Source organism: Diadema antillarum, unplaced genomic scaffold (genome assembly GCF_040938485.1).
Source record: "Diadema antillarum isolate AM-2024a unplaced genomic scaffold, OU_Dant_1.0 seq00000171_RagTag, whole genome shotgun sequence".
Classification (NCBI taxonomy): domain Eukaryota; kingdom Metazoa; phylum Echinodermata; class Echinoidea; order Diadematoida; family Diadematidae; genus Diadema; species Diadema antillarum.
Window position 1 is genome coordinate 251288 of NW_027271240.1, and position 17897 is coordinate 269184.

The 17897-nt window shown below is 39.8% G+C and overlaps 1 protein-coding gene across 1 annotated transcript; it reads left to right on the top strand.

Annotated features, from left to right (window-relative positions):
* Window positions 1-304: 304 nt before the first annotated feature.
* On the top strand, window positions 305-13142 carry LOC139728286 (protein dispatched homolog 1-like). The gene is made up of 3 exons (XM_071639238.1): window positions 305-1399; window positions 1847-2234; window positions 10237-13142. Exons 1-3 carry the CDS (start codon window positions 305-307, stop codon window positions 13140-13142), a joined length of 4389 nt encoding a protein of 1462 aa, XP_071495339.1.
* Window positions 13143-17897: the final 4755 nt, after the last annotated feature.

Here is a 17897-nt window from a genome sequence, read left to right on the forward strand (position 1 = left end):
ATTGGCTTACCGTTCTACAGCAATCATGGAACAAAAGGCCGCGGTGTTAATTGACCGTGAGATTAAGAGACATTGGTTATATGGTAATCTACCTTTGATCACCGTTCTACAGTAATCCTCGAACAAAAGGTCGCGGTGTTACCGTGAGATCAAAGCTATACAACTTTTCATTGAACTTCATGGAGATAGGGTATATAAATAGGAGTGCTGAGGATAAGTGTTATCATTCGCTTCATAGATTACTCTTCATTTATCTCCACAGTTTACTTTTTATATTTTCGCTACAAGATTTCATTTCTTCATCATGTCTCGCATGACCGCAGTGGCCAGGCAGAATTGCAAGACGTGGGCGAACCTCCATGCAAGACTGAGAGCATCACCCTTTGATTACAGCAGTATGTTCTCCGCGGGGGTAAGGAGCTATTTAAGAGATAATGCATTGGCAATTAGTACATGTGAGGGGTATCTAGTAGACAGCGTATTAGCAACAACAGCGTACCTCATCTCGGAAAGATCCTCGATCAAATACAACGGGATGTCGACAAACGCCAACATGTACATTGTCTTCGTAGGACCTCCCTCGACTGGGAAGTCCCAGGCCATTCGAGTGGGAACCACGGACCCTCTCCATGCAGTAGCAACTGCACGAGATGACGCGAACTCCCTCATCATCGGCAAGGCTACGTCAGCTGGACTTTTCACGCGTCTATCGCAGGGAAATGGTATGATGGTGTCCAGCGAAATACACGATGTTCTCCTGAAGATGGCCAAGAACGACGGAGACAATGCAACCGGGGATATCGCCACTCTGTGCCACTTATTCAGTGGTGAGAAAGTCTCGAACACATACGCGACTCAAAGCAAGCGAGAAATAGAAGCTGGACGTGCATTCTCCATCCTGGGTGCAACGCAACCAGGACCAGCAGCCCACCTACTGACCGCTCTCGATACAGGAAGCGGCATGATCGAGAGACTCTTAATCCACTTCCCAGACTGTCTGCGACCGTTTCCTAGCGATACGCGAGAAGCACGCCGTCGTCTCCTCGACCGTGGATCGCCGACAATCACACATGTTCTGCAGATCGTGGAGAACCTTCACGAAAAAGGAGTGGAGTACTCTTTCACACAAGAATGTGAAGAGGAACTTGAAAAGCTGAACGAACAGTACATAGAATCAATCAACCAGGCCATTGTTGAAGGACTGACGCCACCACAGACCAAGAAGTTTGACCTCATCGTTCGGCTGGCTGCACCAATCCACGTCCTGACATCGGTGATCGAGAACCTGCTCAGTGGAGTTGCGCCTGCTTCACCGGACTACGTGATCGGCATGGAAAGCCTCGTGGCAGCTCAGAAGTTCGTCGATTACGTTGAGGGACAGAAAGAGACTTTTCTTACGGTAAGTAATATATCGTAACCTAAACGATTATGTAAATATATTGCAGATATCACGCAATTTTAAAAACTTAATGATACCTGGAAATGTTTACTTTTTATTGATTGAATTAAGTCATGACTTTAACATTTCATTTTATTTCTGATAATATAAAAGCATATGAATTGATTTGACAAATGGACAAAATACCAATAATCGATGTCTGCAAGGTGATCGTAAAATTATTTTTCAAGTTAAATTGCTCTTATATATATAAACACTATCAACACTAAAAAGTTCTTTGCCTATATAGCAGGTGATTATTTCGTAAATATAATTATTTTTTCTGTAATTTATTGATTTTTCAATTTAATTGAAATATGTTGCTGATAGTACTGTTTCAATTTCAGTTAAAGCAGGTAATAATGAAACTTATCTAATCATTCTTTTTTTTTATTTCAATGTTTCCAGGAACTTCGAGATCTGACTGCCCAAGTGACCACTCCGCCAAAAGAGCAACCAACACCAACCACCGTTGCTGCCGCTGTTGCGAGAACACCGGGGAGCGTGCTAACCTACCGTTCCTTCAAATCTACGTGCACCAAGTCCATGAGGAGCGTAAGCGGCGCCGAGTTTTCCAGGGCGCTGTCGGACCTGAAGGACGTCGGGGAGGTGACGTCGATTCGCAGTGGATCACGCAGCAAGTCTTCAGTTGTATTTGTCAAGCGCGACCCCGAGGCCATCGACTGGGACAATTTCGACCTGCTGAGCAGAGAGGATTACAGCGCAGCGTACCTGAAGAAAATTCCATCCTGCGTGACTGGTAACATGAGGAGTGCGCTCGTTGCAAGTGGAAAGAGTAAGGAGTCAATCTTAACTGAGTAAATGAAGACCTGAAAGAATAACTCCCTTCATAGGGTTCATCATTCATCTAGTATATCATCGATTCAGTGTCATGTTAATTTTTTTTTTCTCAACGCAATAAGTTGCTGAAGAAGATTCCATCCTGCGTGACTGCTAACATGAAAAATGTTTTAGTTGCAAGTGGAAAGAGTATGGAGTCAAAATTATCTATATATGAGCAAATGAAGAACTGAAAGAAAACTGCCTTCATAGGGTTCATCTCGTATATCATCGATTCAATTAAAGTTTAATTGCTTTCAAACACACCAAGTTGATTGTCTGTTAAATTGTATAAGGTTCGCCAATACTACGTTAACTTTTTGGGGTTTTTCTACTTCAAAATGCATTCTTACCTACGTTTGGATGACATTCGTTATGTCATTTTCTGTTTGATTTTGAAATATATCCAATCAGGGTTTCCAAATGCATATTATACGCGTTTTTTTATTTGATAACAATATGAGTATACTATTACAACAGTATATGAGCACGATATATAGAATTTGTTTTGAAAGGTTCCTTAAATGCCAATTTCGTTTCATTTAAGTGTTGTTAAATCTATACATTTCGAATAAATTTTACATAGCCCCGTTCTGAATTGATTTCATAAACCATAATTTTGAAGTGCTTGTATATTACCTTTTTATTCCGTTTTCAAAAATATATCTTCATTCGTGTTAAAAGTTGCATAGACATGAAAATAAAAAGTGTTATTTTATAACATATAGGTATTATGCAGCCATATAGGTTTAAACATAAATGCAAACAATTAATTTTCAAAACAACTTTTGACGGTTATAGAAAGATTTTTTTTTAAAATTTCATTTTTTTCATGGAATAAAGTGGTAAATGTAATATCGGTTTTGGCATGTCACTCAGGATTTTCGCGGAAATACATATACTTTGATCTAATAACGAATAGCTGTGCTCTAAATTATGTTAACGAAACAGGTAAAGCGAATATCCAAACCTACATGTAGACATGTCAGAATGCTAATACATACATTTGACTGTACATTACTTTGAGCTCAATTATAGAATCATGTCTTAAAATTTGAAAAAATCATTAATGCATATGTGTATATGGAAATATGGAATCACGTCTCTTGTTCGAAGCATGTCATTGTTGTACATGTAAATATGTAAATATAATGACATGTATGTATATTTAAATATGTGAATATGTTGAAAAGGTTAAATATATACAAACATGTATATTGAAACCTGCAGATATGTCAGAAAGTTAATGTATGAATATATCATTACTTTGAGCTTAACTTTTTAGTATTATGTCTTAAATTTTGAACAAATCTTGGTTATGTACAAGCATATATACACTCATATGTAAATATAGAATCATATCTCAAGTTTCAAAACATCTTGCTTATGTATGTACATTTGTAAATTAATTAGATATTCTATTAAAGAAGAGAATTGTAACACTATTATGTGATGTTTTTTTTTTTCAATCATTCCGGGTCATATGAATACTTTAAATGAGTGAGTGACTGGTAGCATTAAGATTTTTGTGTTTCAAGAAGAAAAAGACAATACAGAATAACAAAATCAATCATTTTAGGTCATAAGTACCGTAATCTGTGTGAGTGACTTGATGTTTGATGTTGTGTTAAATGTTGATCGGCTTCCAAATATTCTAGCATATGGTATGACACTTGATAGTGAGGAAGATATGACAATTATAGTCATACATTCAGAAGTAAAAACTTTAAGAAAACATAATACAGTCCCACAAACCCATTCCATGAAACAAATATGTATTGCAAACCAGTCAATGATTTGAGGTTATAAGTACAATAATACTTTGAGTGCCTGACTTGCTGCTTTGATGTTTGTGTTAGAATAAATACTCCGATAAATGGTATGAGGGTAAAAAAAAAACAATTATCATATTTATTTCATCACTGAAAACTTTAAAGGGGATGGCTAGTAACCGATCAGTGGGAATCAGTGGGAATGCTGAGGGATGATTGTTACAATCCTTGTGGGATTTATTTAAGAGTACATTATATATCTACTGTTGTGTGAAAATTATTTGCTTCAGAACGGTCTCATATTCAAGTAATGTGCAGATTAATGCCCCGTCACTGACCAGGGACGCTTACCTGGAAACATTAAACTGCACATTACTTGAATATGAGACCATTATGAAGCAAATAATTTTCACACAAGAATAAATATATAGTGTACTCTTAAATGAATCCCACAAGGATTGGAACAATCATCCTCCAGCATTCCTACTGATTCCCACTGATCAGTTACTAGCCTTCCCCTTTAAGAGCACATAATACATTACAACACATTACATGAAATAAAAATATCTTGTAAACTAACACAATCAATATTCTTAGGTTCTAAGTGAGTGAGTGAGTTGTGATGTTCGCTTTTTTTTTTAAAGAAATCCTCGGGTATATGGTATGACAATGGAAATAATTATTTCACTATGAATAATAAAAAAAAATCAATAATATCCTACAAAGCATTAACATGTATAAACAATGAATCTTTATGAAGAAGAAAACATAAAGTCATACTTTTTGCAATTACAAAGTTACACGAGTTACAGTGTATATAATACAGTCATTCCAGTTACTATCATTAAAGTACACACACATACTGTGGAGATATTGGCCATTATGTGATTGAGTTACGTAACGTATAAAGGCGTGAGCTGGGGAATGGCGCTCTTAGCTAATTACTAGCCTTTTGTCAAGGCCCTCTCACTATGGTGAAGAGAGCCCAGCTGAGGGGGGTTACTGTCGCGCTCGGCTGGGCTCGCTTCGCTTGCCCATTAAACAGCGAGAGGGCCTTAGCCTGTAAGTCGTTGGTTCGCTGCAACCAGGCTGCAACTATTTAATTCACGTCGTAGGTCTATGGCTCGTCAGGCAAAGGGAAGCACATCGTAGATCGTTGGCTCGCCAACGATGTACAAGTACTACAACGTAGTGAAGTTATTGTGATAGTAGGTGGCATGCGTGCAAACACGTTCCGGGACGTGCGGATCCACCTGCAGTACACAGTGCTCCTCTGATCCACTGGGATTCATTCCTTCTCTGTTGTTCATTATACATGTTATGTCGGGCGAATCATAGTTCAATATAACGTCATGCCCTGAAAGGGCACGTAGAAATTTATGCTGTGTATGTAGATGATTGCTTTTTGTCTTCTTCTCTTTTTCTCTCTTTCTCATTCAATGTAACTTTTACAAGACAAAAGCAACACTTATTATGTGAATACATCACTGTAATTTATTAGTATAAATACAGTATGTGCATGTATGTATGTGTCTAGGTATAGAGGTATGTCGAGTTGATCTGGCGAGACTAGTATCCGGAGGTTTTTATCATCTCCTCCCCTTCCTTTCTTCTTCTTCTTCTTCTTCTTCTTCTTCTTCTCTCTCTATCTCCCTCTCTCTCTCTCCCTCTCCCTAACCCTTATTCCACGAGCATCCTGTTGGACCCTCTTGTTTTTCTTCACTAAAATGTTATTTGTTATCAGTTGCCAAACAGTCAAGTGTTGTGCTTATTATTGGCAATCGTTCTGTATGCAAATTCTTAACATGTTTCTCATGTAATTATACTACAGATGTATTGCATAATTGATGAAAATGATGAAAATTGTATAAAGTATACTACTGGTATTTTGTACTTTGTTAATGAAATTGCAGAAAGTTTATGTATTTGGAAAAAAAAATGGCATACCGAGAATAAATAAATCAAATAAATCAAATCAAGTATATCGTACTCGTAGGCCTTTGGCTCGCCAACGATACAAAATTATATTTTGTGTGGGGTATACTCTTACCCTGCACTGTATACCCCGCACGACGCGGACGAGAGCGTGTTAAAAAAGTAAGCCAACGACCTACGATGTGAAGTAGAAAGGATTACTATAAAATAGCTGCCAACGAACCAACGATGTTCAACGACGCATCTATGACGTCACTGCCAGCACCGTAAATAGCTGTCTATAGCAGCATGCACATCGTCCTTCAGTAGATCGTTGGCTCGCCAACGATGTACAAGTACAACAGCTAGTGGTAGTAGGCCTATATGTATATTTTGTAGGTGGCATGTACACTAGTCTGGTTTCCAGACCCTTTGCCAACTGGACTTCGCGGCGACAAAGTCGCCGCCCCGCGACGAAGTCGCCGCCTTTGCCGAAGGCAACTCTGCGCGAGAAAATCAACTTAAACTATACTAGTTTTCGACGTTGAGGGCGTCAATATCATGGATAGGAAATAGTATGGGCAGAGGGTCTGGAAGCCAGACTTCCTCTGCGCGAGAAAATCAACTTAAACTATACTAGTTTTCGACGTTGAGGGCGTCAATATCATGGATAGGAAATAGTATGGGCAGAGGGTCTGGAAGCCAGACTACATGTACACAGAAGTAAATATTCGTAAATATTCATAAATGAATGATACACGCCAAAAAAAAAAAATGAAAATAACAACAACATACATCGTAGGCCGTTGGCTCGCCAACTAAGTAATTCTCATCGTATTCGTAGGTCGTTGACTCGCCAGGTAAAGGGAAGCACATCGTAGATCGTTGGCTCGCCAACGATGTATATTACTCAGTATAGACCGATTCAAGCGACTGTTCATGGAAGTGCGCCCTCTTAAGGCGACGCCATAACTGGGGGCCAAACAGGCTGGGTCGGCAAGCGCCCTGCGTGCGTAGCAAGGGTGCCAGCGGCAGCCAGTGTTTTTACCACCCGGCGCTAGCCGGCCAGCTAGCTATCTCTGGCGCTGGCAGCGATCGACGCATCTGGCTTTGTGACAACAAGAGTCTACTTTTTTTTTCGCTAGCTAATTAAAAAAAAATTAATTAATTAAACAACTTATACCGACTATGAGCGAATGGGTAGATGACATACGGCTGTAGCCAAAACTTGAATTTCAAGGTAAATATCGGCACGATCCGTGAATGTTTGTAGACTATTTCTTTGGCGATGACTTGGGTACTCGCGTGTAAGCCCCGTAGATTCACATTTGTGGAAGAGAATAAAAACCGCTGGGGAGAATTATTGCTAGGCGCAGGCAGACGTCTTGCTAATAAGCCTAGGCTGTTGACAAGTTAACTGATATAATTAAATACAAATAATGAATAAGAATCTTGAGCTAGATATGGCGCAATAAATTGCAAGCTATCAGTTAACTTAACCTAATTATAGGGCAGGCTAGGCTTTACTCGGGAGTGTCGGGCCAGCAGGGTACAATCTGTCTAACGTTAGATCTTGTCTAGAAATCTAGGCAAGAGTCCAGACTAGATCTAGACCTATTGACTTCTAGAACCCTACACGACGGTTGTCGATAACTTCAGGCAAGCCTAACTGAGCAAACCAAACGGAATATAAATCTAGGCGTTTCTGATAGGCCGTATATAATTATGCCTAAACTTACGAAACGACTACGTCGCCTGATGTCTACAACCAAAACTTCTACTGTTTTAAGTCTAAGTAACCTTGCATAACATCACGCTAACGCCTAATATAATCTACAAAAGTGATTTTTAAATCATACTTTCTTAGTATGATTATGAAACGGATGTTTGCCACCATCCATGGTTTAATATTTATAAGTATCACTTTATCAAAAGTCAAATTCAGAGTTCCAGGCCAAAATTGAATAGGCCTATGGTTAATTCAGTGCTGAACATTGAAGAAGTGCAAACAATATAAGAATTTAACGCATCTTGAAACATTTATTTAGCTGTAGTGTAGGCTGTAAAATGTTTGTCATAATAATAAAGTCTAGCCAGGAAGTGTATTCTAACTTTGGCAAGTAGGACACCAAGGATTTGTTTTAAAAAAAAATAATAAAAAAAATCAGTGAATATCAAATTCTTTGATCTTTGATCTAAACTTGTCTTCTAAGATGAACAACATATTTTACGAATATGCAGTGATAACCTAATTAAATAGAGAATCTAGTAGACATCGTTTGTTTCGAAATCTGTGCATTTTTATACCGTTGTATTTCACTTAATTGTCTTTAATTTTGCCTTAATTTATCATGCGTCAGTGGTGTCTGAATTTCACACACTGCCGTGCAGTTTCCATTTCCATTTTTCTGTTATTTGTGTACCCAACAACTGCACGATGTGTTTTCCTGATCCTTCCTTTGAAGCTTTCAAAGTAGATCAATATGTCTGAATCACTCAATTTGTCCAAAAGAAGGTCATTAAAAGCCACTGAATGACTTTTACACTGTGAGTAAACAATCACAATATTAGCGCGGCGCCGGCGGTCGCCGGCCGCGGCGCAGCGGCCAGGCCCGGCTAACTATGCGCGATGGGTACGCTAGGCTGCTAGCTGCAAGTGCAACTCGCTGGGTAGCTAGCTCGCGGAAGCCCCCGTTGGCCCCCAGTTATGGCGACCGTTATAGCGCCGCTAGCGGCGGTAGGTGAATAGGTCATCGAAATTGAATCGGTCTATAATTCTGTGGGGATTATACCAGTAGTTCAGTAGTCTTTGGTAGGTGGTATGCACACAATATCTTACGGGAAGTACATCCGGTACATCGTAGGTCGTTGGCTCGCCAACTAGAAGGTCTAGGTAATTCACATCGTAGATCGTTGGCTCGCCAACGATGTAGGTGCGGGGTCCGGGTATTCTGCAATTTGCATTGCATGCACACATACGTTACGGGAAGTACATCGTAGGCCGTGGGCTCGCCAACTAGGTCTAGGTAATTCACATCGTAGATCGTTGGCTCGCCAACACATACGAAGCATTGGTGGGGTATTCTGCAATTAAGCCCAAACGGCGAGCAAACTAAATGACGTACCTGAGCTGCATAGTATTCTGCAGTTGTGCAAAATACAATTACATAACCAACGTTCGTTGTTTCCATTTGGGGACGCCAATAATGGCGAACTGTACGTAAATGCCCTTGTAGTCCATATCACGCACACACAGATTCGTGTATGTAACCATCGTCAATACATTCAGTACACGTAACAGGCGGAGGCAAAGGTACATCACAGAACTATATACACACAGTGTAGTGTGTGTATGAGAGTTCTGCGAGGTACATTGTGTGTGTGCGTGCGCGTCCGCCGGAAGATGTCAGAGATTTCGCTGCACCATCATCTTTAGTATCCCCCAGTGTCTCTGCAAGCTAAAAGATGGAAGATCGAGAAAGCAGGAGGCCAGCGCAGGTTCCGTGAATATTGAAACGCTCGGCTCTTTCGTCACGCACAAAAATGCATTATGCATGTTGCTAATTAATTTTTCTTTTTCGTCCTCGACGTCGACACGGAGGCGGAGAGGGGACGAAAGCCGCGCCATTCGATGTAGGATACTCTCCTGCGGCCGACGGCACCGGTCGCAACTGCCCGGAGCCGACGGCTCGGAAGGAGATAGAGAAACCAGCAACGCCGAAATAAAACAGGAAATACATAAGGCCGCGACAACAACAACAACTTCGAGTATTATAGTATAGGATATATATATATATACATAATATATAATATATATATATATGAAATAAACATGACATTCTTACTATGATCATGTACGGCGAAAGCATTAAACCCTGATATACTGGTAGAAAGCAAATCAAAGCGTACTTCTATTTCAAGGGGATAAATCAAATTTGTGCGTATAGGCCTACTGTCATTTAAGATGAAAGAATTTATCATAATATATAATATATATATATATATGAAATAAACATGACATTCTTACTATGATCATGTACGGCGAAAGCATTAAACCCTGATATACTGGTAGAAAGCAAATCAAAGCGTACTTCTATTTCAAGGGGATAAATCAAATTTGTGCGTATAGGCCTACTGTCATTTAAGATGAAAGAATTTATACTATTGGGTAGATGTCAGATTGGAGTATACAAATCAATCACTATTTCATTCTAATTCATCATTCCTGGGATCATTCGTGCTTGACCTTAATCTTGATACCAATCGTTACAGTTTCAGATCGGCTTCGCATGGTATACAAGTCAACGGGAAACCAGGGCATGTTTACAAAGGACGCCATGATTGCTGTTTGCCAACACGACAATGACAATTATCGCACACAAGACACTTTCAACGAGACTTGTGACCATCTAGACACAAATGGGGATTGTTGTCCGACCTTGTCACTGGGTCATCTTACAGCTCTTATTACTGGAAAGGACTCCTGTGTGGATATAGATGAGGAAGACGTATTGTTGGTTCAAGAGCTGCTCGGAGAGTGTGTCGAAAATTACACGGCAGGATGTTTTGCGGACGATCGCAACTGTACTAATTTACCAGCGAACTGCTCATCTCATGGCTCTATGGTTTACATCATACTCCATTATCTCACTCCAGCCGACTTCCTCACGTCTGTGACAGATGGAAGCTTTGATCTTCAATTTGCTATGGCTTTGCCTCCTCTCGACTACGCAAGCAACCAAACTCGCTCCTTCTATGATGATCATATGGGCGGTTCATCCCTAAGCAGTGAGGCGGTAGGTGTTGTCGCCATCGGTGCGGGATTTAAGATCGATCTTTTCCGCGAGTATATATTGTCTGACTCAGTCTTCATCGGCGTTGGATGTGCACTTGTAGTTCTCATCATTTGGATTTACGTAGGCTCATTCTTCATCACATCAATGACAATCGTCGGCATGCTCATGTCTATTCTCGTTGCCTACTTCCTCTATAAGACCGTTTTTAGACTACCTTTCTTCCCCTACATTAACATCCTGGCTACTGTACTGATAATTGGCATCGGAGCCGACGATTGTTTTGTCTTTGTTGACATCTGGAAACTCACGAAGAATAATACTGTAAATCGGGGCAAGAATCTAGAGAGCGTTTTTCGTGAGACTCTCAGACATGCCTCGGCCACTATGTTTGTCACTAGTCTTACCACGTCGTCAGCTCTCTACGCAGGCATTGTTAATTCAATCACTGCTATTCGTTGTTTCTCTGTCTTCGCTGGCACAGCCATCTTAGTGAACTTTATTCTCACACTGACCTGGATACCTGCAGCCGTGGTAATTCATGACAAATATTTTCTCAATAAATCAGGAAACAGAACTGCGACCGACAACAAATGCCTAACATGTTGGTTTTCGGTTGGGGAGCTTTACAATGGCGTCGCGAAGACCGGCAACAAGCTTTTCCTCGAGTATTTGCCGATCATCATCAGCAAATTTCGACTGTTGTGCATCATCATCCTCTCCGGACTTGGTATCGGTGCCATCTGTGTTGTGTACGTTGCGCCAGGCTTACGGTTGCCATCTCAGTCCCACTTCCAAGTATTCAGGACCAGCCATATTCTGGAACAGTACGACCAGGTATACAGACCAACGTTTGCCTTTGAAAGTGACCTCGTCAACTACATGCCAGCGTTCTTTGTGTGGGGCATAAAACCATTGGACAACGGAAACCACTGGGACCCAGATTCAAAGGGAATCACAGTCATGGATCAGACCTTTAATCTTTCATCGGAAACACACCAAGAGTGGATGTACAACCTTTGTGCCGATTTCCGCAATTCCACTTTTCACAACAGCGAAGTGAATTCCACGTCTGAATATTGCTTCATGGATTCCTTTCGAGACTTCATGGAAGGCCCCTGTATAAACCCTGTGACTGGAGGGGACCTCTCCCCTTGCTGCGGCCAGACAAACTTTCCATACTCTGCGAGTAATTTCAGACAATGCGTCATCTTGTATCATGAAGTGCGATGCCAATTATCAACCTGTGATTACACATCTCCAGGACTACGCTTCGATGCAGATGACAACATTGTTGCCATGAACATTTATTTCTTGACAAATACAGAGGAATCCCAGGACTACGCTGCCATGGACCAGTTTTGGTCGGACATGAATACCTGGGTTGAGAATCAAATGGAAACTGCTCCCGAGGGACTGAGGAATGGATGGTCTATCAGTACTGGTACAAGACAACTTTACTTCTTCGATTTACAGCGTGGACTAGCTCTTGGAACCCCACTCTCCATAGGCCTGTCGCTAGCTATTGCTGCCTGCGTCTTGCTGTTGACGATTCGAAACTTCCTGGTCACTGTCTACGCCATGTTCACTATCGCTTGCGCCGTCTTTGTTGTCGTCGGCTCGGTAGTCCTTCTCGGTTGGGAGCTTAATATCTTTGAGTCTATAATCATATCGCTAGCCGTTGGTCTCTCAGTGGACTTCACGATTCACTACGGAGTCTCATACCGCCAAGCAACCGCGACCGACAAGGAGTCGCGCTCAATATACGCACTGAGCTCTGTCGGTGCTGCTATTACGTTGGCGGCTCTCACCACGTTTGTTGCAGGTGCGTTGATGATGCCTTCCGTGGTACTCAGCTATCTACAGCTTGGAACTTTTCTAATGCTTGTTATGACTCTGAGCTGGGTTTACGGAACATTTCTGTTTATATCGCTCTGCTACACCATAGGTCCCGAAGGAACATTCGCACAATTCTCCAGAGATTGTTGTCGTAAGACCCCATCAAATCGCAGACTAAACTCAGTCGACATAGAGAAACCTCCGAGAGGGCATGAAGAAATATGTGCAAACGAGAATAAAGTCGACATAAGTGGTACAGGAGTGCATGCTTGGCAAGACTTCGTGGAAACAAAAAGCAATCACCATTTCAGCATTGGGAATGCACAAAGAGAATTCGACAGCAGTAAGAGAACTGTAATCTTCACCGTGGATCGGCAAACTGAAGGAACCGACGCCACAATAAAGCACTCCGTAGACGATGGGATGGAGAGAGAGGATCCGCAAGAATTATCGGAGACAACTGCACCGATAGGTAACGGTAAAATCGATACCGTTGATAAAAATAATCTCGGAAGTAGATGTTCAATAAAAGTTGTCGATGTATAACAGGAAGAAACTGAGCACTTCAGACTAGACAAGTGATTAAATATGTCTGTATCTTGTCGTAAAAAAATCCCTTGGTAAATTTAGCATATTTTCGAATCTAGACTTCAGATGTGACAACGGTATAAAACTGAGCAGAAATGTTCTTTGTTTCACTTTAATCAGGAATTGTACATAGCAAGCTTTCCTATCAAACTTTTACCACATTATGCTCGATTTTCCAATTTACCGAACAGACGAGAAACGATTAACATTGATGAAATATTACTGTCGTAAAGAATGGTTTTCTCAAAATAAAAAAGGAGGGATCCATGCTTTAGAAGATGCTTATGAATAGATGGTGTTTGTCCTTATTAGACATTTTATAATAATATGCTGAAGGTTGTTTCTTTTAAAAGGTGTGCAATAGTGCCAATTCTTTTGCAATAGCTATACATCAGTTCTTTGTTGTTATTGTGTTTTACTTTGCGTGAGATTGTGAGACACGTTAAGTTAGAAATTGTGTGTCGCCCATCACTGTTGAAAGGGAAAACAAATGATATTACGTAATTTTGCGCTAAATATTATCAATCGTTCATTATCAGTGCATACGTCTTCCTAATGTCGAGTCCAATTTGACAAGACTAGTATGATTATGATGATGGTAATAGTGATTGAAAGAGTAGAATTAAAAATTTTATTTAATACAGAGGACATGTCTTGTGTGTTTATTGCTTCAATAGTGTTTCGATAGTTGGAAAAACATTTTATTAAAAACCTTGATTCATTCTATCTATAAAAAAGGAACTTTGACTGTGCGAAGTTGTGTGTAGGTCAGTGTCATGAAATAAAAATCGTGACTTCCAAGTACTGGATGCTTTCACAACGCGTATCGCGTTTCGTAGATAAACAAACAAACAAACAAAACGAAAACAAAACAAAAAGTGAGCTATTGGGACATTGCCCCGAACTCCTGCCCTAATTTTGGCGAAGGGCACGAATACAGGGCATGTACACAATGAGTGATGATATGGGCAATATATTTTAAGTCTTCTTTTTTTAAAGCGAAAATGCAAAATATTCAGAGAATGTAACACGGCAAACGGATTCTTTTTTTTCCTAAAATCATGACATCACACATAAGTACGCACACACATACATGCATACTCACATGCACACATAGCATTGCGATCAACAGTGTATTGAGGAGATCAAAAGATGTCAAATCTACCCTGTTGAAGATATTAATTAAAGCTTTAACGTAGCAAGATTGTGAGTGCATTTCATGCAGTGGACATAATTGTGAACACATTGTTTTTTCCATTGATTTTTTTTTCTGTCAAAGAGTACCATTGAATTTCGCCTTCAATGAAAGGGGGTTACGGTTATGAATGTATATATATATATATATATATATATATATATATATAGTGACAGCAATGGACAAAACCAGAACATGGCGGGGCGGTGCAAGGACAGCAAAACTTGCACATGAGACTTGGCTGTGATGTTGAGTAGCAACTCCTTTAATTGAGCTTTCGGGCTAATTGTCCTTCTTCAAAATCTACAATGACAATGTATGTATGTATATATATATACAGAATGAGGGGTTAGTCCACTCATTGGATCCATCACACAAATGATGAAAGGAAGAGATTGTAACCCATTAATAGCATCCAACAACTTTTTATGGTTGCACCAAGGTCTTCTTCAGGGTTTCCGACCCATATTAAAATATTATTGGACACTAATGATGCATTACAGCCTTTCCCTTTCATCAACATGTGTCTATCTATCTATCTATCTATCTTTCTATCTATCTATATATATATATATATATATATATATATATATATATATATATGTGTGTGTGTGTGTGTATATATGTATATATATATATATATATATATATATATATATATATATATTATGCATGAAATACATACGTACATAATATATAATATAATACAATATGAACTCACACGACAGACACCATAGCAGCATAATAACTTTGTAACCATGACACTCAAAACCCGTCTCTTGACAAAGACCAAGCTGGTCAAAGACACCAGGGAGTAAATGACCTGGGGGGTGTTTCATAAAGCTGTTCGTAAAGTTACGAACGACTTACGAGCGACAGGTGATCAGTTCTTATGCTGAATCATGAAAATTCTGATAAGTATAGCACATCAAAACTGATCACCAGTCGCTCTTAAGTTGTTCGTAACTTTACGAACAGCTTTATGAAACAGGGCCCTGATAGAGTATCATACCGGTTTCACTTATGAACTACCTCCCCCATGATGCTGTCCTCACACAACAATTACTAAATAATATATTTTTGAAGTGAATGAGAAGATCATCAAAATGCTGATATTTTTTAACGAATGTAAACGCAAGTGAATTCATGCAATCGACAAAGTATCAAGACTTAATCGAGTATTTGATTAAAGTTTTACAAATGAGACGTTGTCACATTGTATGCAATTGCTGTGACATCAAATTGATAATCTCCATTCAAAAGTAAATGACAGATAGCAAGTTCCTGCCGCATAGTGTAAATGCAGACATTGTAACGGGTTGTATGAATGCACGATATTACCATAGTAAAACTGTCCATATAGGTAACTTCAGTATATGGATAATTATGTATAATTACATAAGAACTACAGATGGAAAATCCTGTGGTGAATTAAGTAAAGCGTGGATATATTGACAAATCAATATAATGCAATGTGGAGAGTTCCTGGAGATCTTATTGGTAAACCTCCAAGTTGAAAGCGTTGATACAATTGGCCCATGTTTCTGCACATAATTATAGATGATTATCTTCTTGAATACGTTGAAAAAACAACAACAACAAATCTTTGCTTTGACGGCCCTCTTGATTAAGATAATAGCATGTAAGAATACAGACGTAACATCTCACCTCTAAGTAAGAAGTTTATTCTACATGTTCTACCCACTGTAATATCAAATTAGGATTACTGATCTGTATAAAACCTTATTAGCAAAGAGAACACTGTCACAATAAGTTCTTATTCAAGGTAGCATAACTGTAGAATTCCTATCTATCAAGGACACAATGAAAATGTAATTTATATTATTGTTGTTTTCTTTCTGTTTGGCTGACACAAATACATTCCCTGGAAACTGGCATACGCAATATTATATTTTTCGCGATTGTAAATTGAGGGGAAATTGTTAAAAGACTTTTATTAATGCGACCCAAAACTAAATTGGATTCCTTTGCGTCAAAAAGTCATTATTATCTGAGAAGGCAAAGTTCATGTAATTGCTAAAAAGTCCACCAGGAAGCAACATAAACAACATGCAGCTATTGTATGGGTATATGGAGCGGAGACAATGGGAGGCTATTGGCGGCCCAGAACCCCAGGTACCGGCCGTCAGAGTCAGCCCAAGAGCAGCAGAGTACAGAGACGTGAAAACATGGTCAATATGTGTGTACTTGAGATCGAAATATCTCAATCTTGGAAGCGAACATGTTTTTTATAATGTTGTGGGTGCAGCATACTCCCACAGGAAAACTAGCACGGGAAAGAAACAAGAGCCCAAGGAGTCCCGCCCAGGATTCATTGTGCCCCTGGGGGCCCCTTGTCAGAAATGGCGCCCATATGTACCGATATACTCTGCCACACCAGCGATAATACCTTCCAAGTTTGGTACAAAATTAAAATCTGATGGTGCATTCTCCAAGAAGTATACTTAAAAATGTGAAAAGTGGACCCTAGTTTAGTCCCCCCCCCCCCCCCCCCCCCCCCCCCAACAGGGTCCACGCCTGGATCGGCCATGAACAATCTGAAACAACAGTCACTAGCCTTCTTACTAATAGCAATGATTGGCTTCTAATTTCTTTACAGAAGAAGGTTTGTAAAGATGCATTAATATATATATATAAATATATATATATATATATATATATATATATATATATATACTAGCACATATAAATGATTACGTGTGTGTGCGTGTGTGTGGCTGTAGACAACTGTCTCATTAGAAATACCATAAAATGTATGGCGTCGCTTAGGCTCTGTTTGAATTAATGTTAAAATGTTGAAAATACACAATAGGAGAGAGACCCGGAAAGATGCGGCAGGTTATAAAAGGGGAAGATGAGAAAGGGGAATGTTTAGCACAACTTACTGTCGCCAGTCAGGAAAGGTATGGCTGAGAGTATATCACGAATGTTGGCGTACAATACGGATGTGCATTCATGTATGTATGTAAGTGCAAAATGTACCTGTGACAATATTTTGGTGGTCTTTTATGATAAATCCTTCAAGGCTTGTACATGTTTACTTTGTGCAGACAGGTGCTCCAGAAAATTTAAAAGCTTATTCCTTCGTTTCTGTGATGAATTTGAATGCAAGGCCTTGAGAGGGAAAGAGAAGTTTACTTAGGGGCTAGACCATTTTTTCCCGGGAAATTCCCTTGCTAAATTTCAGCGTTTGTCGACTTCCTCAAAGTTTGATTGAAAAGAAATAAACGCTAGACATTTGTTTGGTATATTCATGATGCCTTCTCAATCCCTTGAATACCCTGTATGGGACAGAAAATACAAATCATGAAAATGGAGGGCCGACACGTGAACGCCTCACAATGCATAATTATTGTAAAATGAATCACCTCACAAACAGTCTCCATTCGTAAAGAGTGTGTATTCAACTAGTAGTCAGTCACTCACATGGACCACGCACACACACACACACACACACACACACACACATACTCGTGCATCATGCAGTTCGAGCCGGT